Source organism: Thalia democratica, chromosome 2 (genome assembly GCF_965202585.1).
Source record: "Thalia democratica chromosome 2, ktThaDemo2.hap1.1, whole genome shotgun sequence".
NCBI lineage: Eukaryota > Metazoa > Chordata > Thaliacea > Salpida > Salpidae > Thalia > Thalia democratica.
This window is the reverse complement of record NC_139166.1, coordinates 22,338,656-22,362,512: the sequence shown is the minus strand read 5'-3', so window position 1 is coordinate 22,362,512 and position 23,857 is coordinate 22,338,656. Positions and strand designations below refer to the sequence as shown.

At 25.1% G+C, this 23,857-nt stretch overlaps 2 protein-coding genes across 2 annotated transcripts; both read right to left on the bottom strand.

The window, feature by feature from the left end:
- Positions 1-9,412: 9,412 nt before the first annotated feature.
- Positions 9,413-12,942, bottom strand: LOC145849674 (CD63 antigen-like). Its single transcript, XM_082954682.1, has 5 exons — positions 12,775-12,942; positions 11,861-11,999; positions 11,267-11,420; positions 9,907-10,079; positions 9,413-9,664 (listed from the first exon to the last, which is right to left on the bottom strand). The coding sequence occupies exons 1-5, from the start codon at positions 12,907-12,909 to the stop codon at positions 9,441-9,443; spliced, it is 825 nt and encodes a 274-aa protein (XP_082810808.1). The 5' UTR covers positions 12,910-12,942; the 3' UTR covers positions 9,413-9,440.
- Positions 12,943-15,734: 2,792 nt separating this feature from the next.
- Positions 15,735-23,583, bottom strand: LOC145828447 (caspase-6-like). Its single transcript, XM_082936206.1, has 8 exons — positions 23,396-23,583; positions 22,921-23,081; positions 22,814-22,879; positions 19,686-19,876; positions 19,026-19,191; positions 18,470-18,567; positions 18,177-18,337; positions 15,735-15,825 (listed from the first exon to the last, which is right to left on the bottom strand). Exons 1-8 carry the CDS (start codon positions 23,581-23,583, stop codon positions 15,735-15,737), a joined length of 1,122 nt encoding a protein of 373 aa, XP_082792332.1.
- Positions 23,584-23,857: the final 274 nt, after the last annotated feature.

Below are 23,857 nucleotides of genomic sequence, written 5' to 3'. Positions count from 1 at the left end.
TTTCACACTTTTATTAATCATTTTACTTAGTTAGGACAATAGACGATCATTTTTACGAATTTTTTGTTTTAGGCAAAAATTGTTAGTTCCAAAGGTGTTAGATTTTAATTAAGTTTGGCAGTTCTTTACCTTTTTGTTATCATACATAAAAGTATAAGTTTTTTAAGCTCTAAAAGCTAAATATCTAAATTTAAAAAGATATGAAAACTTTATTTTTATTCATGGTATCTAAACAATTTTAAATGTATCTAAAAAAACACAATGAATACTAAAGTTTACTTTTAGTTTCTAAAAACTATTGATAAGCAGGAAGGCTTTTAAACTATTTTCATTTTACAACTTAAACTTCTTTGTAAACTTTTGCTTTTTTGTTTGTAAAGTGAGACTACTTTAGCTTGATTTAGTTTAAGGCTATTAATACACCCTATAAGTTTTCAAAGACTTTATTTGTGTTTTAAATAAAATTTTTGGTTTAAGTTTTATCCAAATAAGTTTTTAAATCAATTTTCAATATTTTAAGTGTTTAATTTTTAGTAAACCGTAAAAAAAATTTGATACGTGACAAAAAATAAAGAGTAAGCTTTTGAATAAACAAACTTAATGAAACGACTTGACTGTTAAAGAATTCGTTTAACAGTTTTCGAAGTTTTACTTGATAGTTGGTTCAAATTTCTAATTGAAACAAAACTTAATTTCCAGTTACTTTTAGTTTTAATTACGATAGCTGTATTATACAATTTTTTGACAAGTTTGTCTAGAATTAAAAAAAAATTATTTAAAGTTTTTTAAAACTTAAAAATTTGAAAATGAATTTTTCTATGAAAATAATATGTTTTAGTTTAAAATGATATCAAGTTATCAGAAATAAAGTAGTAAACCTTAAATGATAAAAAATTGTTGTTTAAACTATTGCGCACAAAATTTCTAAGGAAAAAAAAGTGTAATTCTTTTCGTTTGTAAGCTACAACGGTTTAATCTTGTTTGGAAATAATTGTTTAATAAGCTTGTTGAGGTATTACAAAGGTATTCGAATAAAGATATGAAATATCGATTTTATTGTTACGTAAAAGGTTTTAATTTATGTTCGTATTTTTTACAAACAAAATAAAATTAAGAACTTTTTTTAATTTTTAGTTTAAATAAAAACTAAATATAATAGAGAATTTTTTGAAACTTATATAAATTAGGTTGTTTAACTTTAGATAAATGCTTTGAAAATGCTTAAAAAAAGTCTATTTTATCTAGTTTTGTTTCTGAATCAACATAAATAAACGTTTGAAAACAAAGTATAACTTTAAAAAAGACTTCAATTAAAACTAAAGTAAATACTATTTTAATTTAAACATTAAAAATAAGTAACTTACTTAATTAGCTACAAGCATAAGTCGTTGTTATTTAAATTACTTTCTATACTCATTTAGACTTTGAACCTTTTATTGTTACTTTGTATTTTTAACTTCATAATGTTTGTTATATTTGTAATTTAACGTACTTATGATATTCATACCCCATAATTGTAATTAGACTTTTTAATTTTAACTCAAATAAAATATAATTTGATTAAATATAATTTTATTGATTCTTTTATTAATTGCTCTACTATTTACACTTAAAAATTCTCACATTATTATTGATAACATTTTTTATCTATTGCATTTACCTTAATAACTTTTAACTACTAACAAAAGAACTATATTACTAGAGGAACTTATTTAAATTTGGCGTTGAAAATTTTAAACTACATAAAAGTTCATTGATACAACTTAAATAACTTTAAAGCTTTTTTTTTGAAAAGAATACCTCGTAACTCTGAGTTGTTCTTAATATTTTAAAAATAACTTACAATTAGTTTGCAAATTTCGTAACTACCAGTATTTATACTTTTTAAGTTAGAATTCTCGTCAAACAAAATTATTTCGCAAAATGTCTTAGTTTGAAGATGTGAATTGATGTTTTTTTGCTAAGTTTTGTTTTGAATTCGTCATTTTGTTAATGTGCTTATTAAAATACACTAAGAATACGTAAACATGGAGCAAAACACAAAACAAATATTCAAAAAAATTATTGGTAATTAAAAGTAATTAACCTTCGCTTTAGGCTTAAAAATAGGTTTTTTATTGATTTTTTACATTAAACAATATTTAGCTTTGTTTTATTAAACTATTATTTTGTTAAAGTTACGTTATATACTATAAGGTGTATGTTTAGTAATAAGTAGTTCTAGCATATTAAAACTGGCACCAAAACTTGAACTACATAGATTTTAGAAAATCTTTTAAAACTAAATAAAAAACAACTTTAGTCGATTTAAAACTAAACTTAATAATCATATAAAATAACAGATAAGGAAGTCTAACAAAAACCCTGTAAAACTCCTGGATACTAATAGATTGTAATTAACAATAGTAATTTCAGTATCATTGTTAGCCTAAGTCACACACTGTTATTAAATAAAAATAAGAAACTTTTGTTGATCTTTTTAAAGTCTTTAAAAAATAAATGCACCTCAAACTTTTAGACATTAAAAGACTCAAACTTCCATATTACGTTGATTAGCACTCAAAAGTACACTACTATAAACTGTTCTCATCTTTAAAATATCAAATTTAGCTATCGAAATCAAACTTTTAACATAATGTGCAAAGTAGAACTAACGAAATGTTATAGTTTACTTTTTCTGAACACGATAAAAAAATCTTAATAAATATATGATCAGATCATAGGACCTGGTGTAAAAAAATACTTTTCGGTCATCTACTTATACACTTTTATTCTAATTTTAAATATAACAAATAACATTTTAGAACAAGTTTTAACAGTTTAAAGTAATACATTCCTACTTGTAAAGAACCTTTATATTATTGTATACGTTATTATGTTACCATAGTTTATTTTAGAAAATAGTAGCTATATCAACTAAAAATAAGGTATGTACTCTGTTTTGAAATTCACCTAGATGATTGGTAATAAATGTATTTAGTTTTATTTTTCAACTTTATGCGTAAATGTTTTATTCAGTGAATTTTTTTAATATAGATAATAACCATACTAAAGGTTTATGTTACAGTTAGTAACATTTACGATTTTGTCTTGTATATGATAACTTAGGTAAGCTTCAAGATAAGATTTTTTAAGTATATTAAAAATAAATTTCTATAGGCATTTGCTAACTACGAAAGTAAAAAATAGTTTAAAAAATCCCAAAAAAAAAGCATAACTTGGATACCTTTATATTTTTAAAACACAATTTTTCGAAAGTAAAATCTACATAAGCACTAACTAATTTTAAAAAAAGTCAATAAGAAAGTACTTACTCAAGATTTGTAATTTAAACAAAATTTTAAAAACTATACAAAAGTTTTAAACATTTTGTTTTTATGTTGTATTGTTTATTATTAAACTTAGGAATATATCTTTCATGTTTTTTTTTCGCTAATTATGGTCAAAAGTTAACAAAACAAATGCAGTTAGAGATCATATGATGGTAATATAATTGCAAAATAAGATAAAATAATGACAAATGTTTCAAATTTTTTGAATAAAAGATGTATTTATGTTATACAAAGAACATGAATAACTATAATAAAGATATAGTTATTTTTGTTTAAGCTTTATAAATACCAAAAAGGTTTTAAATTAATTTATAGTTTCTTTCTACTTATAAATGCTTTTTTATAGTTTAATTTTTATCAAGGTTTTTTGTTACTTTTAATGTGTTTTTTAAAAGTAAGTAAGATGGTCAGACTTAGCTTAGTGTTGTATATTAATTTTATATTTTGAGGTATATTCAGAACAGCAAAAATTATACTTCTATTTAACAGCAATATACTTTTCTAACTTTGTGCTTTAACTCCACTAAACTTAATATTTACATTATGTGTTGTTTTCTATACAGTTTTTTGAAATTTACTTTTTGTTTTGAAAGGCATCTAATTCATTTATTTGATTTTTATAAAATTTATTTTGTTTAAAAAAACACGCTTAATTAAAATTTCACTAGAACTCATTAAAACTAAAGGTTCTTTAAGTCGTAGTATATTGATTTACTGAAACAGTGTTCTATTCTACTCATACTTTCTTCTAAATACTAGCAGTGTTTATTTTAAAATTGAATAAAAATTTATAAATGTAACATAAATAATAATATTTTCTTATTTAAGCTCTAAACTTCTACTATTCATCTTTTTACTCGTATTTATTGATTTTATAATGTTGCAAAGTTTCAGATGTTAGTATATTTAGTATATACATTTAATTCAGGTTTTTATGATCGTATTTTAATAAGCTATGACAAGTAAGAGTTTACCATATTTTTTGATCTTTTTGATGATTATATCTCTACAAGCTGTACTAGCAAATTTTTTAAAGTCAATATAAGTTCTTTTGAGTCTTACAAAATTTAAACTTTAAGTTTGTTAGGTATAAGACAAGACGATAAAAACTAGTTTTGAAATGTATAGTAAAGTAATGTAACTTTAAAACATATACATACTCGTACTTTTACTTTTTACATATGATGCACACTAAATTAAACATTATCAATCAATTAAAAATTCAACTGTTAAATAGTTTTTAATCGTTTCTTTAGAAGACAAATAAAACGGACTTAGTTAGGGTCATTTGAAGATTCTTTCTTTGGAAATAATGTTTAAAATATTATATTATAAGTGTTTTTAAATATAACAAACAAGTTACATAGTATATTAATTTATTCAAGCAAGTCAGAAATGAATAGTTAAAAAATTTTTGAGAATAAAAAAGTTTTTTAAGTATGCGTAATGTTACAAAAAAAATTTTTTAGCTAATAAAAATTTTTATAAGGTGAGATTCTATAACATACTAAATGACTACTTAATTTATAAAGATAGTTTCTTTATTTGTTACAAAAGCATTTTGACTTAAAAACCTTAAAACTATTTTAAGGTTTTAGAAAATAGCTTTAATGCTTTTTTAATCTATTCACTTGAGAAAAATGATTACATTTGAAAATATTTTATTTTTGTTTTAGAAAAACACTATATTTAATTCTGTATTAAGTGCATATGTTTTCAGACAACCTTTTTGAAATGCCTAATTTAAGTTTGGAATACATCGTTTTGATTACTGCTGGCCTTGTTATTGTTGTTGCCTGCCTTATTATAGGCATAAAACTGTGGTGCTATAGAAGAAGATTAGAACATTCTGAAAACAAAAGTTTATATTTAAAAATGTTATATCTTTTAGAAATACTTATCTTTAGAAACTTGAAATTATAACAAACAAAAATGCTATGTTTTAATTTCAACCAAGTAAACAAATTACAATTACTAGTTCTAAATGTTTTTCATGAAAGTTACATCTATATTCAAGTTACAGATTCTTCATTTTTATGTTTCTGTCAGTATTTTATAAATTTAATATTTTCATTTAAATATTTTTTTTTTAGATGGATACTTTCAACTATTCTAAAATTTTGCTTTAATTTTTACTCGTTATTATGTTAGAATAGCTCGCATTAATACTACTAATAACTACTAATTTTTTCATTACTTACTTAGATGAAAATATACTAACAAAGTTTATACACAACCAATAAAAATCAACTTTTAAAGTCTTATTTTAGGTCTTGAATTGATAAATGTTTTACTTAGCAATTACCCAAAGCTTTTAAGTATTTTATATTATGAAAATATTAGATAAGATTTAGTCTAAAATATATATATATTCAAAATTAGTTTGAATAAATTTAAACCTTTTTTGAGCAATTTTAGAATAACATACGACCACAGTTTGCCAAAATAGTTTTACTAATCAAATACATTTATTTTAATTCAGCTTAAAATTGTTTTATCACTTAATAGATTCAGGAAGTACTTCAGGCCAGCAACCGAATTACACGACAACTGCACTGTCGAACCACCCAGAAGCTGGTAAATATTTTGATTACCTATGCTTAGATTTTGCTTAGATTTTATTTACCGGTTTGAACAAGACTAGTTTTACACTTTAAAACAGTTTTATATAACTTTTAGAGAAACAATTTTAATCTGTTTTATTTATTCTGATAAAGTTTTTGTTACAATTAAGACAAAGAAGAGGTCCGCCCTACCCCAAAACCAAGAAAACTACTTCAAAGGAACAAAGACAATGACAGAAAGCAGGGCTTTAGTAACATAGGTGAGATTCACGTATAAAACGTTAACTTGATTTATAACAAAAAAAGTATCAAAGCCTTTCTTACAATTATTTGTGCTTTTGAGTCGTAGAAAATAAATTTTCTTAGAGGTTTAAAAATTTACTTATGTATATACAAATTTTTAAGTTTTATGATTTAATCTAACAGCTTACGAAGGCAATCAAAGTACGAGACCAAATAGACCAGACTCACCATACCCTTTGGGTTAGTTTATTTTTTACTGTTTTTTATTAAACTGAAGATGACTTTTTTTCAAATATAATAAAAAAATATAATAAAAACCTTTCACATTTGTATGATAAATTAATAAATCATTTCATAGTTACAAAATGTTAAACCTTAATTTGTAATAATATTTCATTTATACAGAAATGCATCTAAAGCCAACTCGGTAAATTTTAATTATTTGACAATCATTATAGAAAAAATGGAAAAAATGTTTGTATACGATGTATTTCTGATCTTACTTTTTTCTGACGAAGTTTAACTTATATCTTGCAAATTTTATCATTATGTTTGTATAGTTGTTTGTTTTATTTATTTAAACATAGACAACTTAACAATGAAGCTTTTTAGCTGTTACGTTAAAGCATTTAATTTAAATTAAGGCCTTTTTTTTAATATAAAGTGTGAATAATTTTTTTTTAACTTTAAGGTTTTCTAAACTTTTTTCCAAAAATACTTTTTCTATTTGTAACAAGTAGCCGCTTAAATTTAATTTCTCTAAGTATTGTATATAGATTTTAGTTTGTGGTATTCTAATTGTAGCTTTATTTTGAGACATTTATGTAGTTACTATTTTTTATGTAGTAAAAGACATATATTACAAATAGAACTTTTTTTTTCTTTTAATAGAGTTGTATTATTTCTTACTGGTATTTTTTTACTTTATATTACCTCTATACAACTTGGTTTAGATTTTTAAACATAAAAGTTACATAAAATTAGGCGCCTGTGAGCAACGTTACAAGACATTTACAAAAAAGTAAGAATTAAGACATAAAAGTTAGTAGTTTACAACTTCAAAAACCAAACTATCTTGAACATGATTTTACCATGTGTTTGTGTACAAAACATAAAAACTATGACAATTTTAGTTTAAAATTTAATTTAATTTAATTTAATTTAAAAAATTTTATAAGTTATTCAATTACTTTAGGTCTAATTCAAACAATGCTAAATTTAGTAAAAAAATGTTTAATTTGTTGACTAAATATCAAACAAAAAGTAATTTTCTTTTGTAACTTTTATAGTTTGTTTTGAATTTTCTTTCTCGACATAAAGCTAATAAAGCAAAAAGAATTAAAACTTTAATTATTTTATTTATAACTTATTTTTAATAGTTAGTTGTTGTTTTCTTTTGCAAGTATTATAAACTAAATATTTTCTCTTTAATACTAAAAATTTTATTAAACAACTGAGTAACTAGGCATTTTAGATACGAAAAACACAAATCATTACTGAATTTATGACCTTATAATCTAGTTTTTAGCATATTTAAAGTTTCAAAAGCTATTTTATTAAAATTGATTTAGTCTTTTATAATAAAAAATTTCCATTTCTGTTTGCTAAGTAGTATTTTGACTTAACCACTTTTAAATAATTTTACTTCTAAATAATTATTATGAATTTTACAGCAACAGAAACTACTTAATACAAATAAGATAACTTTTAAAAATAAACAAATGACCCACTAAAAAGTCAGTGTAAATTTTAAAACACCTTTGGTTGAAATAAAGCTATATCACATAACAAATTTAAAGTTAAAAATATGCTTCAATTTATACTTAAAAAAATCGTAACTACTTTGGTTTTCAAAATTAAGCTAAACTAGCACACGTACTAAAAATATATAACTTAAACTTTAATCTTTATAAAAGGTGTAAATGTAAACGATTTAATAAAACAATGGTTTCATCTTACTTGTATTAAAGTAACAATACCTATGAAAAATAATTAAAAGTGGTATTTATAGTTTAAACACTTTCGATTACATTAAAAAAAAAGTCGAAACATATTCTCATTGTATAACTTAGTAAACATGCTTGAATTAATTTTAAACAAAGAATATAAGCTTTTTCGTTTTTTAACATGTATTAAGCAGTTTGCGTTTTTATAAAACCAGTTACTAGTACAAGCCTACAGTACAAAATAAACTACACAATTGAAAAAAAATTCAAATAATTATTTAACTATTTCATTCACAAAATGACATGCGAAATAAAACAGCAAAACAAGTTTCCAATCGAGCAAATTATCTATGAATTACATCATCACACTACTTCCACTTTATATGGAACCACGTGACATTTATAGACGAGCGACATTCCGCGCAAACAATCGGTGTCTGCTTGTTACGTCATAATAAGAAACAACAAAGAAGCCGTTCAGGAAAAGTGAAAACAGATACCAGCAATTATGACGTCGCGATTCATTGTGGTTTGTGAGGCTTGGCGTTCAAGTAAAGTGTGGCAAAAACGTGCGATTGAAACAAAAATGTTTAAAAATTAACTTGGCTTGGCACCATGTTTGTTAGGTTTGTAAAACCGTGCAAAAAATATGTTTGATAAAAGAAGTTAACACTTAAATTTTAACGTTTCTTAGTTGCATAGGTCGCTTTTTGCGAAACCGGTTTTGTATGAAAATGCAAAATATACACAATTTATATCTTAAAAATTGGTATAAGCGTTTTATACTTTAAAAGCTGTTATAGCTTTTATGTCAAAAATAAAATAAAGAAAAAATGAACAATAAGAAGCACTCAAAGTAACTAAATTACAAATTTTTTTGAGGTTACAGCAAGAATCAAACAAAATAAACTTTCTAAATAAAAGTAAAAAACTACAATTTCATATGCAATATAATAGTGTTTTGTACTAAAAACTAACATTTAATGCTTGTCTTGAATAACAAAAATAATAGTTCTTTGCAACTGTTGTTTCAAAAGTCATTTAAAATTAAAAACTATAAGTTATTTAACGATGAACTTTCGCGTAAAACTGTTTTTAATTAAGTATTATACCTATAAAACAACAAAAATATTAAAAACTTGCTCACAAAGTTAAAGAAGAAATATATTAAATTGTTTAACAAGTATGTTTTAGACTATGTTACAATATGTGTTTATTTAAATTACTCAAATAGTAGATATGCAAATTAGTACTAACTAATTAAAAAAAAAACGTTTATACTTGAATACCTATGCTTGAGCAATTTTTCTTCTCATCGAAGCTTTACTTTATACCAATCCTAACGACTATCAACTCTAATAATTCGTGTCCATGGTAACTTTGAGCCTTCTGACGAGACAAACCGTGAACAGGATGCCGACAACTTGAATTGTCATCAGCGTGACAGTTATGGCGATGAGGTAGTGCAAAATTTCCTTGTCCTCGCCAAACATGGACCTCGTGCACCCGTGCACGTAGTAGAGAAGTCTCACTGGAGCTGAAGTTGTTTCGTTCCCGACCTTGGCTTCTACTGTAGGACCTAATTTTTAAATAAGTTTAAAAATAGAATCAACTTGATTTTTAGCTGTAACCGAAAGGACTTTATTTTACTCCGCCTAGTATTATGTGAACTGTTCAATACTTGAGGTTTATTTGTTTCTTGTTTAAAAAAAAAGAAAATGTTAAGCAACAAGTTTAGTTGCTTATTATAACGTAGATTAAAACAGCCCTTTTAGGTTTAAACAGCCCTTTTAGTTTCTTTTATAATATTTTTCTAAATACCGATTTCTTCGCACGTGGGCTCACACTCGCCGATGCAGCAGGAGGTGGGGACGTAGATGTCTTTGTGAGGCAGGAAGATGGAGTGCTGGCAGCCCAGGGTGGTCCCGTTGTAGTCCATGTACGAGTGTACCCCGCAACACCCCAGGTTGCTTTGAAACGCGTTCAGTGTTGAGCTGGTGATGGAATATAGTTGGACAATTTGGAACATAATTATTGGAATAAAATAATTTTAATGAAACAGTAAAGTATTTGAATACTATTAGAATATTAGAGCATTGTTATTAATAAAGAAAGTCATTATTAAAACCAAAAAAAAAATTTACAATTATTTTCATAGGAATTAAAACGCATTTCAAATAACTCATATAGATCTTATAACGCAAAGAAAGTCAAAACAAATCTATTTCGAATACTTTATATAGAATTTTTTTAAATTTTCACAAAATACTTCTTTAAACTTTAAAAAAGTATTATATAACTTGATTAAACTGTTTATAGTTAGTCGAAGTTGTAAAATTTTTACTTGACATGTGTAACTTTTCACACTGAAAAATATAACAAAACTGACTAGTGTTTAATTAAAATTAAATAAATTTAATAAACAACAGAGTGCTATTTTAAAAACATTGAAAAATGCATATTTCAATACAAATCAATTAAAACTTTGTTTATAAAGACATAATTTGGCACTTAATTTTATTAAAACCAAAAAAAAAGATAACGTTATAGAAAAAAAATATGTATAAAGGCAGCATTGTTAAACTATAGTGTAAATGTTATCGACTAAAAAATTAGTCTGGTGAAAATATTAAAACAATATACTACTGTATAAACAGTTAGGGATTTGTTTGTAAATTTTCCTCCGCTACGTTTTAAACCACAAGAATGTATGGTAAAACACAAGCATGCAAAAATACAACTTCTGCACTTAAACTTTGCTTGAATTTAGAAGTAAATTTTCAACTTAAGCTGCATGAAATTAGATTAAGCACAACTTTTTCATGCTTGTAAACAGTTTAATTTTATTTGGAGTGGCTAAACAGCTGTTTTAGATTAAAATTAGATTAATTTTTTTATAGTTAAACCTTTTATCATAATTCATTAAGGAAAAAAAAAAACAAGAAAAATCGTAAAAAAAATCTGGTAAATATTTTCTTAAGGCTTAAAAACTACAAATTGGCCTTTGATCATTATTAATAAAAAAGTACTTAAACAACTGTTTTTTACTAAACTAACTGATAGACAATTTTAAATACTTTTAAGTTAATTTAAATTTGTTTGTATTTACGAAATTCATAACTTATTTCAAACAAGTAGAACGTTATAGGAAAATTAGTTATCATTGATCGAAATTTCAAACTTTTCGTTGAAGTTGACAAGTTGGCTGTTCATTCCGCTTTCCACCGCAAATTTGAACTGCTTGAGGAATATGCAAGCCATGGCGCCCCCCGCTATCTCAATCACCATCACCATCGACAGCAACAAGCAGAAGCAGTTGATCACGCAAATGTTATCTGCAACAAGAGCATTAGGCTTTTAAGAGTAAATTTTTAATATTGTGTAAATAAATTTTGTAAAAGTATGGTTGATTACGTTTTGTTTTTTAGAAAAACTTTAGGGACCTTACAGAGTTGCTTTTAAAAATTAGTTATCACGTTAAGCTATACGAACAAATTATGTACAAAGCATGTACAATGACACTTTTTGTCTTTTTTTCAGATTTTTATTTTAACAAACTTTACAAAGTTTGATATTCTAAACCACAAAAAAGTTAAATATTAACAAACTTGGAATTTTTTTTTTGTTAGCTTTTTTTTATTAGAGTTTAAACATAATATTTGACTAGATAAACTTCTACAGTAAAGTTTAATTCGTGTCGAACTTTAAAAAAAACTGAACATCTTTTGTGCTAGTACATTTTATTTCAGTAAAATTTTTTGTACTATAAAATTACCGTTTGTTGCCGATATAAAGCCAAGAAGTGAAGTTAAAGCAATAAATACACCGATGATGATTAGAAACACTGGTGTTAGATGAGTTGCTGATAGAGTTTCCGAGTTCTTCAGCAGGTTTATTAGATAATCCATTTTTATCTACAGAGTCAAGAAGGTTTTAGGTTGTTATGTTAAAATAGTACTTGATATTTTGTTGATGTTTATTTTACTTAAAAATTCTGATCGGAATTTGTATCAAGATGTTTTAAACGTTCAAAATACTAGTATTAAAAATATTGTAGTTGCTATATTTAGCAAGTATTAGTAATGAATAAGGTATAAATATATTTTCTTGAGTTAGAAGTTAATAATAGCTCGAATTTCTAAAACTAGCTAGAAATTTTTTAATTGTAAATGTGTTAATTACTTTTAAGTAATACTAATTAACAAATAGAAAAGAGTTAAAGTAAATATTTGTAGTTCTGTTACTTTAACTTAATAAATACAAAAAAATTTAATGTATAAAAATCGAACTAGCTCTTATTTTTGATTTCAAAAATTAAAATAACATTAGAATAAATAACTAATATTTTATAAATTGCTTTAAATTTCATCAGTGTTAAAACACAAACTTATCTGAAATTTGAGTCCTTATAAAATGTTAACATCTAGGAGTTTTACAAAACTATTTTGTAGTTCTTTAATTGTTTAACTTAAGCCAATTAAACAATTATATAATTATATGACAAGTAAGTAGAAAACTATTTGTAGTAGTATAGATGAATTTTATTAGGCTATTCCTGTGTAAAAAGCTGATAAAAGTAAACTTCACTAGCACTATTTAAACCTTTGAAAACATTGCAATTTTAACAACATTGTACAAAACTTCCACAACTTAGAATTTTTTCATTGTTGTACGTAAAACACTACGAACCTGTGCGTACACTCCGGTCAATATGAAAAGGGCACCGGTCAGTATGAATATGACTGAAAATATCAGCACGAGAATTCTGGCGGTTTGCAGCGGTCTGTACCCGGAAGACGACTTTATTCGGCTGAGTCTTGCCATTTTTTAATACTGTTTTTATTGTTTGTATGCTATAAAACTAAAGTTTTAAAAAGTATTTTATTAGAACTTTAAAAAAATAGCAGCACTTTTTCCTTTCTGTATTTACATGAAGATGTTTATAGTTTATAAATTTTACGCATATTTATAATAGTAGTTTATTCAAGTTGAAGTAAGGTTAATAAGGTTACGGTTTTATGAACTTTTTGAAGTGTGAAAAAGATAAAAGGTTAAAATTTAATAGGCATTTAAGGTCCATTCCAAATTATACAACAAGTATCAAACTTAATAAACTTTTATATTGTATCTTTTTTATGTGTTGACAACATTAAAAGGTATTTTTAGATAAAACTGTTTATAAACTAGTTAATACTCTACTTTTTTATGTTAAAAAATGCATTTAAATAAACGTAACCTATTAATTGAAAATTTCTAAAAAATAGTTTTAATAGATATTTAGTTGTATTACTTGAAAAGTAGAGCTGTACTATAAAAACTACTCACAGATACAAATTGAAAACGAAATATACATTTGTAAACAAATCAATTCTATAAGTTTAGAAAAACTATCTCGGATTATTTATTTCGATAACTTTGACAGTAGTTGACTTTTTAGAAACTTAATTTTATAAATAGCTTAAAATCTATTCTAATATACTAAAGTTTTTTGAAAACAATTGCTATACTAAAAGTATAAAAGCTACTTATGCTAAAGCTTATTTTTACTACCGGCATATAAATTGATTATACTCAAAAACACAAAACCTAAAAATACCTGATTATTCAATGTACAAACTAACTAATGTAAAAACCCGAACTAGTACACATGCCTACTGCACATAGTTTATGAATTATGTAAAACAACACACCCATCGTGAAGAGGCTTGTTAAAACCTTTTTCAATCTTGCACATGCTTCGCCTGCAACAATGCAGTTAATCTCAGAGCTCTCTAACTCCCCTCGGTGTTTAAAGTTTTTAATGTTTTTAAGGAAGTATGCTTGTTTGTAATGTATTTGCTACTACAGATTTTAGGCCTGATAAGGAACTATCAATAAGTATCTTAAAAAGTTAATACTTAAATTTTAAAACTAGTTTATTATGAGCATTTATAAACTTAACTATTTTTTAAAATATTCATTAAGAACTTCAAACTAAGTTTTCCTTTTAGTTAATTAACATTCTTATTTTTGTTATTATTAAAACTTTTGAAATTTATTATCAGTTTTCTTTTTTAAACAGTAAACAAACAAAATTAGAACTACAAATTTTTAAAAGGTTTCGTAGACCAATTAACCTAAGATAATTTTATACAATGTTTTACTAAAAGATAAGTTGTTTTATTTAAGCCAGTATATTTCGACATGACTTTTAAAACGATATTACTTAAAAGGTATATACACTTTATAGAAAAATAAAGATTAAGTTCAATTAATAAACCATTTTCAAACTGTTTTAAAGTATATATACTTTTTCTGTAAGTTTTCAAATATATAACATAAAAAAATTCTTTAAAAAAGTACATGATATATAAAGATAAAGGTTTTTATAGGTTTTCTAAAATAATAAAATAAAATTTCGAAATTTCTTAAGATTTGCAAAGTAACCGAAATGTACTTTTTATATCACTCATAGTTGATATAGTACTTAAAAAGATAATTTAAGTCAACGCAGATAGCGTTTATTTCTTTTTAATTTATTATTTCATACATATTTTCTTTTTTTTTATTGCTCCTTATTTTATTTCAAAGGTAAAATTTCCGAAGTAAATAAACTTTAAACGAAATGTTTCTGATTAAAATTGCTTCAAGAACTTCTTCTAGTAAACTGAAATGTTTCTTATAGAAGTCTTCCTGGTCTTAGTTCATTAACTAGAGTTATTTTGTATGGTTTTTTTCTTAGTAGTTCGTATTTTTAAATAAAAAAAGTATAAATACATAATCTAGAGAAAACTTAAGTAGTAAAACCATAGTTTAGACTTATTTAAAACGTTCGCTATCTATACTGTTTAACATTTCACTTTTAGACATTGAGATTGTAAATAATATTATGTGAAAGTTACTATAAACTACTTTTACATAGTTTTTACCATAAAACAGGAGGAATTTTTTTATTAAACGTTTAAACTAATAGAGCAGATACACTTGATACAATATTTTTTATTTAATGAAGTATTTTCGTTGGTTTATTTTTAATTGTTAAAATACTCGTAATAAAATGATTTGGTTTTAATTATGTTGGAATAAAAAATTTTAAAAAGGGTTTAAAAACAATATAGTTTACTTTTCATCAAAATAAGTTTTTGGTTTAAATGTTTTTTATTCATTCTAAATATTCCTGAGTTTTAAATCACACCGTTAAACCAAAAATTTACTCTCCATTTTATCGCAATAAAGTATTGATGTAGACTGTATTCGAAAAATAAATATAAAAAAAGTTTAGTGTAAGTGGCTGCTTACAATTAAATTACTGAAACTATATTAATTTGGTTTAACTAGAAATATTTCACAACAACGTTTTTATTAAAACGTTCAAATAAGAAAAAAGAGAAAAATAAACGTGTTGTTGTAACTTGTTGTAAATAGTACTTTTTAAAAAATTGATTGAAAATTTACTAATTACTGTCTTATAAAATGTAATTTTTTTACAATTAAAAGACTAAAACCGTTAAACTGCTAGTTTTAGTTTATTTTTTTCAATTTTTTGAACAATTTAAAAGAAAAAATTTGTATTATTTATTACATAATTTTTATTTTTCAACTTAAGTACGTAAAATTACTTTAAAATATTTTAGTAAAATTTTTGAAAAGACTAAATAATTAGAATTTTTTCACGGATATGCTGAACTGTAATCATGATTGAACTCTAGAAGTTTTTGTTCTGATTTAAAGCGACATTTTATTTTTCCAAGTATCGTTTTCCTGTTAAATTTTGTAATTTAATAAAGTTTTTTTATTAAAAATTTCTAACTTTTATTTTATTAATTAAATTAATTTTTAAACATTAAAAACTAAAAAGTATATGTACGTTTAGCGTGTAGTGCTTGAGATGATTAAAGCGGTGCATTTCTAAAACTGAAGCTTTGATTCGGACAACTGAAGAGAGTAGTCGAGAATGGAGGTACTAGAAAGTACGAAAAAATAAGCACTCAGGAGGTAGACGAAAAAGCAACTGAATTCAATAAGTCGCCATTATGATCAGCGTTTAGTTGCATCGAAATATTTTGCGAGGGAAGCACAAGCTTTAAAAAAAAAAACTCAAAAACAGGGAAATTGTTCAAGGTAAATTTCTAAACAGTTAAAATGGATTAAAAGTTGAAAAAACACTGCCGTTAAAATGCTGGAGAAAAGTTAAAAGCTTGTTCTTTCGAATTAAATTTTCAATTACATAAAATAATACTAACTGATTTTATAATAAAAAGTGAACATGAATAAATAGGACTAAAGACTTTAGACAACTGAAAAGTAAACAGCTTTAACTATTTAAATTTAAAAAATGATTATCATTAACAGCAAATGTTTAAACTTGAGCCTAAAATACATGCTTCAGTTTTAGAATCGCTAAACACTAAACTTTTGTGTCGAATTTTTTCTAACCTAGATCCTTATAGCTTACACCGTTAAAAGACATACTTTAAACTTGTTTGTGTTTTTGCATCATTTTTATTGTTTAATTCAGTTTTTACGTGGTTTTCCGTAATCTCAATTGTTGCTTTTTAATAGTTTAACTTTTTTAACTAAACTTTAAACCGTTAAAAAAAAGTGTATCAGTTTGTATTTAGTTCAAAAATATGGTAATAGTGTTTAAATGTTTTGCTACTATTTATTTAAGATACTACAATTTTATTTAAATTTTCAAATAAAAATATTTTTACCTAATAATAACTATTATCTGTAGAAAATATCTTATTTTAATGAAAACATGTATACACATATTCTATTCTATGCTTCTATTCTCTCATTACAGTAGTTATTTTTTTACAGAACCCAGTTGAAGTGTGTTGATTCGTTGACACACAGAAACATATGTTGGTAGAATAAAGGAAGATTATTGTATAATTTGTTTTTATTTATATTCCAGTGAAGTTACCTAACTAGGATCTTTTGTTAACAAACGATTAAAACTATATTTTGAACAGTTAAATATAGAAACAAAAGAAAAAACTATACATATAAAAAAAAGGATTTAATTTTATATAAAAAAATAATACTTATAGAAAAATTTTACTAATTTTAATAATAAGTAAATTTTATCTTTATCTTTACTAATACTTGACACTTAACAATTATATTCTATTCTACTTAACGAATTGCTGTGTAAAGCAAGTGTTACAGAAAAAGAACTTAAGCTAAAAAAACGTCAAATGAAAATTAGTGATATATTTACTTAAAAAACAATTAAAATTTGTTTTTAGTGTGAGCTCTATATTTGTTAAGTATCACTGCTACTTATTGCTAAGAAGTTTCATTAACTTTATCTTTTAGTTGTTTATTCATTTTTTGGGCAAGAGTACTGTATTATTTATTTGTGTTACAAACTGTCTTTATTTCATAATACTGTCATTAATAACACAGTCATATTTCTTTCAGTATTTTAATTTTTAATTTAATCTTTTATTGCTAACAAAATTTCTGATATACTAAGGTATAACTTAATTTTTTATCAACTAGTCAAGGAACACAAGTTTACAAAGTATAAAGATAAAGAGAGGTGAGTTAGTATTTAAAAACATACTTTACATTAAAAATATACAATAAACCTAATTTGTGCAATATAAAATAAAACTAAAATTTTCATTGTTTGAGGTTTTTAGAATTCTAAAATGCGTAACTAAACGAGAGTGCGTAACGTCACGAGTGCGTAAAGATGCGAGAGGTTACTGTAATTGAAAATATCGACTTATGAGCTGTGAAACTAAAATATTATCAACAAATCTAACGGACTTATAAGTTTGTTGATTGGTGTCACTTTTTTATTAATAACTTATAGTGCTAAATTTTTGTTTTTTCTTAAAATTTCAGTATATCTTAAAAGAGCATTTAAAAGCAGAAAAAATGCTATTAAAATTTTCACAAAATTTTAAATTTAAAAAATGTTGAGAACTAGTAAAAAAGTATATTATGTTGTAAAGACTTGCTATATTCTTATCGTGCACCAATGGAAAATGGCTCTTCTTTAGGTATGGTAGACAAAATTTTGGATCAAACAATAGCGATAGTTGGAAGTTTATAAAAAATACTTCCCAAACAAAATTTCAAACAAAACAACAAACCTGCTGTTGATCCTTGGGCAAAAGTACAGTGTTTTGGTCAACCTGCTGGTGAACGAAGGCACCTGCACGACCTGCCTGTTACCCTCGTTGCTACATCCGGCATCTTGTTTTATTTCATCCGCTAGCTGGTGCGCCATGATGTAGCTTACATACGTCAGCATCTGTGGAAGAAAATTAAAAAAGCTAAAGTTCTATTCGTTTTTATTGATAATCTGTTTTGTATAAAGTTTGAATTTTTTACTAAACAATTTTCTTCGGTCTTTAAAAACTTATTTAAATGAACAAAAGCTGACCTCTGTAACATTCTTTCTGTCATGCAAGGTTACAAACACTTTGTAGACTAACTGTAAAAACAAGTTTCCGCTTTCTAGTGTACTTCTGCTTTTGTAACCTATTGTTTGTAAAAAGAAGTAAACCATTAACACGTTGTAAAAAATCAAAATTTCTAATACCACTATACTTTACTTTGAAAACAATTTTATAAGCAGATACAATGTCATGACAAACTGTGATACTATTTATTTACTATCATTGTATACTTTTAATGTATAAAAGTAATTACAATAACATGTCAATTTTTAATTCCATAAAATACCTAAGTATATAGGAAATAAGAGCTATTATAATGTTTTACAAACTACAAAAATAAATTTTATCATCCAGTATTACTAGATTTCAAAAATACTAAATTTAATAGTAAAACTTTATTTAATAAAAAAGCATAGTTAAACTGCTTTTTATAAGCTTCTACTACCTCGAATTATTACTAAAATATTTTTTATAATGCATCGTTGTTTTTTTATGTAAAAAAGATTATACAAGATTTAAAAATTAAATTTTTCCACTTACCTTCTGTTGTTGAGAATGCGAAAAGGAAATCAGGTTTAGCAAAACATTTACGCTTGGCCAGCTGTATTTCAACTCCACCATTTCCAGCGTTTTCAAGTAGAACTTTCTTTGGGCATACTAAGTTATCAATATCTATTCGTTCGTCTAAGTCACTTCCCTTACAGACCTTAAAAATTAGTTAGACGCATTTTTACATAGTTTTTTATTATGCAATTTGTGCGTCAGCTTTAATTTTTTTTAAACTTTGAAAACTTTATGCTTTCTATACTGATCATTTTTATTAGCAAGACTATATCTTTGGTATACTATCAAAATCCACCCGCGTTCAAAATACACCCGATTTTGTTTTTCTATATTTAATAACTTGTTTCATATATTTTTTTAATACTTTTTTTTCACTATCACTGTTACCCTTAACCCTTACCTTCGATCGGTAAGCGGTTCTCGAATTTGACTGGGTGGATTTTGATCGGGTGGATTTTGAACGCAGGTGGATTTTGATCGCGAGTGGATTTTGAACGTGTCCCATATCTTTAACATGCTGCCTATACGAAAGAATCAAAATTAAAACGTGTAATGTTTTGTGAAAACTTTTATGACTTTCATTACAACTCTTTTAGAATAAACACATCGCCATCATTTTGTTTAATGCAAACTAACATCAACAAAAAACAGTTTTGGTTTTCCGTTTAGTTCAAAGCAACTTTCAGCATCAAAGTGTTTTGTGACGTCATCAAAGTCCAAAGTTTTGGCATCGGAAGTCGACAGTTCTCCTTTCGAAAATCTATACGTCTTTATGACACAAACAAAGCAGTCTTGATCGATTCCAATTTGCTTGACTCTTTTTTTGGCTGTGTAATTTGCTTTTTATTAACTTGTACGTAAAAAGACTTTTAAGTATATGAAAACGACATTGAATTGTTTTTTTTTTGTTATATTGAAATACTTTGTAATCATTTTTAAAAGCACATTTCATATTTATACGCTCAATCTAAGTACAAAAATTTGTCTAAAACTGTTTGTTTAAAATCTACGTCAACTAGTAACTGTGATCTTTAACTTTTTCATGGCTGTGCGCGCTTAATTATTAGAAAATGAATTCTGTGCTAGCCAGACTTTGAAAAGTAAAAGTTAAAATACTAATTCTTTATGCTTTGAGTATTTTTATATGCAGTAGTTTGCTAAGAATTGTTGATTAGTGTTTTGATAAGCTTTTTTAATAGAATACTCAAAGCAAGCGTCATTTAGAAGATATTTTTTTAATTATATTAAACTTTCTCTGCACAGAAAAATATTGTCTTTGTTCATTACTGGGTAAAAACGATGAAGACCACTTAACGACACTATAGTTTCAATTAATTAGGGTAAAAGACTGAAAAAATATTAGTTCGTTAAAAGCAATACTAAAACTTGAAATTTTAAATGTTACTTAATTACTTTGTACTATTTGTTAGTTTTGTAAATTTGGTAAACGTCACTCTTCATGAAGTCTTGGAAAACTTACGTGTTATGAAGCTAATACTAACATTAAATGTATGTAAATTTAAAACGTTAGTAATTTTTCGTAGTAAATATTTGATGAAAACTAACTGTCCTTAAGTATAGTCTTGGTTTTGTTGTATGAAATAAAACCGCGATGGACAATAACTTGTAAATTTAGCTTTTCACCTAGTTTTTTCATTGCTTCTATGTCCTTATGTGCGGCTACATTTCGAGCTAATGAAGTGTAAGATTTTGAAGTACTCTAAAAGAATATAAACTTGATAAATACTGACACTATAACGTTAAAAAAAAATTTGCGCATATGCAAAAATATTCTTATAGTAAGAAAACTTTAGTTATAACGTATATGATCCACTTTTGAAGGGTATCTATAAGAATTCTTTTGTTACTTTATTTCTACCATTTATAACTTTAAACAAACTCTTACAAACAAAAACGGTTAATATTAATATATCAAGCAAGTTTTACTATGTAATTAATTAGCTTTTACTATTTGAAAATACTAATGCCGAGAAACTTATGCTAAACATTTATTTTTACAGCTGTTATTTACAAAAACAACTTTTACACGATAAAAATACAATAAAAGTTTAAAATACCTCATAAAACAACATTAGTAATATTCCTCTACTTTTATGATTCATTTTGTAAAATCTTTTAGCATTTTTAATACTATGATTGATATCTAGATTGCTCATATTTCTAAAATGTTTTTTACTCAAAATAAAACCTTTTACTGACTACATATTCAAAAAGTTTTCTATATAACTATATTATTGTTATTATTTCTTTATTTACACAAAAAAAAATATTGCGTAATTTTGCTTATAAAAATATCTAATTAATTTTCTTTGTGAAACATTATGACTAGTGTTATGTTTTTTAATCTAAAATTTTATAACAAATGTATTGTGTATTATATTTATAATTAGTAGATTAGTTTTAGTAGTTAGTAGCTAACTGACACTTATCATAGCTTCATTGTTAGTTTATTAAAATTTATTATCTAAGTTTTGTAGCTTTTATATCTTTTATGATTCTCATATATTAGATGAAATACTTTATGTAAAGAAATATTTAAAATCAATAAAAACGTTGGTTTTTTTTTGAGTTTGAAAATTCTTTTGATTATAGCGTTTTACTACATTTCTGAAAAATTATGATAGTATTATATAAACAAAAAACATAAAATTAGTGCTAATTTTATAAACTAATTTTACTGTTTTTTAAAAGTTTTAAATTTAAGAATATTGCTTTGTTTTTACTAAAAGGTTTAAAATTGGATAAAGAAATGTATTTAATTCCTTTACAAAAAACTTAAACCGTCTTTTAAACGACTACTTAATAAAAACATTTACTAAACATTATAAACGTTTAAAGTTAAAAGTAAATCGCTTGCTAATATTGATCTAGCGAGGCAAGTTCACTGGAATATAAAATTACAAATTTTCACAGAACTCTTTCTACATTGAACTAACATATGTTTCGGTGTGTTAACAATTTAACAAACTTCAAGGGAGTTATGAAAATTTAAGAGATTGAGTAACAGATACAGAGTTTTCTTGAATTGTCATAGCTCCGTTGATGTGTGTTAGCTTGTTGACAACCAGAACATATGTTTATTTAAAAGAGAAATAGTACTGTAAAAATTTGTTATTATACTATGTGATTTAAAATGCAAATGTTGTCCAAAATTATGTTGTTTAACAATATGATATTTTTTTATACAATAATTTTTAATTAAAAATGCGTGTTGTAGAGTAAGCTCATACAAAACAAACTCAAACAAAAATTTCTTTCAACTTTCAGAAAACTGTAACGACTAAAATATAGTAAAATAAGTGAAAGCTATACATTGCATTTAATTTAATTAAACATCACAAACACTTAAGTTTTTTTTTTCAAAAAATATTATTAATGAGTAATCACAAATTTATGATGTACAAGTACATAGTTGAAAATCACCAAAAGATATATACATTTAGACAAGTTTTGTTTTAGAAAACAAAGAATGTTTTTCTTATTTTTACAAGCCAAACACATCTAAACTCATTTTTTAATTATTTTTTACGTAGTAGTGCACGTATAAAAAAACTATTAAAACTAGCATACAGCTATATCTTTACTTACACAATTTCTAAAAAATTAAAAATTTTACATAAATCAAAATGTTAGAAAATTAATCCTATACCACTATATTCTAATCTTAAAGTTAAAAACAAACGGAATAAAACCAAAATATTGTTTTATTGCAAAATGCAAACTCCTTTGGTTTCTGCTAAAACTTGGTTGAAAGTTGATCAAAACTAAAACTATTTCTTCCGGTGAGATTCTTTCCTCTTTCTCAGCTCCTGTTTTTGTTTACGTTGCTTTTTCGGTTTTGCGTTCAAACTTGGGTCTTGCAGGTGGATCGGCGGTAACTTGTTGTCGCTGAAAACTTTTTGGTGGTTGCTAGGCAGCGCTTTTCTGTTTGCAGACTGGTTGATTTTGGGAAGTACTAGGCGAGGTACGGGTATTTTGTCAATGAAGCTGTCTGTGCTCTTGACTTCATTTCTAAAAATGTTTTTGAAAAAATGCTGTGTATGCTAAAGTTATGTTTGTTTTCTGTGAATAAGAAATAAAATTTAATTTTCTCATAGTTTAATGGTATCAGTTACTTTTGAAAGTACTGTATGTTTTGATGTTTTTAAAAACGACTCAATTTAAAAATAAAACAAAGTCAATTATAACTAGCTTTAAATCAGTGACCTTTTTTCAATAGATTGTTTTTTGCTTATTCTTACGTGTTTTACTTTAAAACGTTAAACATAAAACTTTTTTTGTTATTATTAGCTTTTAAAAAGCCAACAAGTTTCTAAACAACTTACATTTCATCTTCAGCTTTGTGCACAGTGCAAAAAGAAGTCCTGCCACAGGATATTTTGGGAAGCTTCACATATTTGTCTTTCCGCATTCGGGCCGGGCGCTTTCCTTTGTTTTGCTTTTCGCCATTTTTAGAATTCTGCCTTTGCGACAAAACGGAAATGGACTCGCTTCTCGACTCTTTACCTTGCATTATGTTCCTTATTTTTGCAATGCGCGCGTTTCTTTCAAAAAAATTCACACAACCGAAGCTTGCACGAATTCAAGCGAAAAATGCAGAGAAAAAAGTCGTCGGTTTATTGTGACGTTGGCACTTGAGCTTGAATTGTCTGGCAAAAGGCCTTATAAAAAATGTATGAAAAAATTGTCGTCTTTTAAAAACTGAAATGCGTTGTAAGAGTTTTCAGTTAAACAATGTTAATTGCTGTAGGCATAATTTTCGGCTTTATTTTTGCTCTAATGTCTTT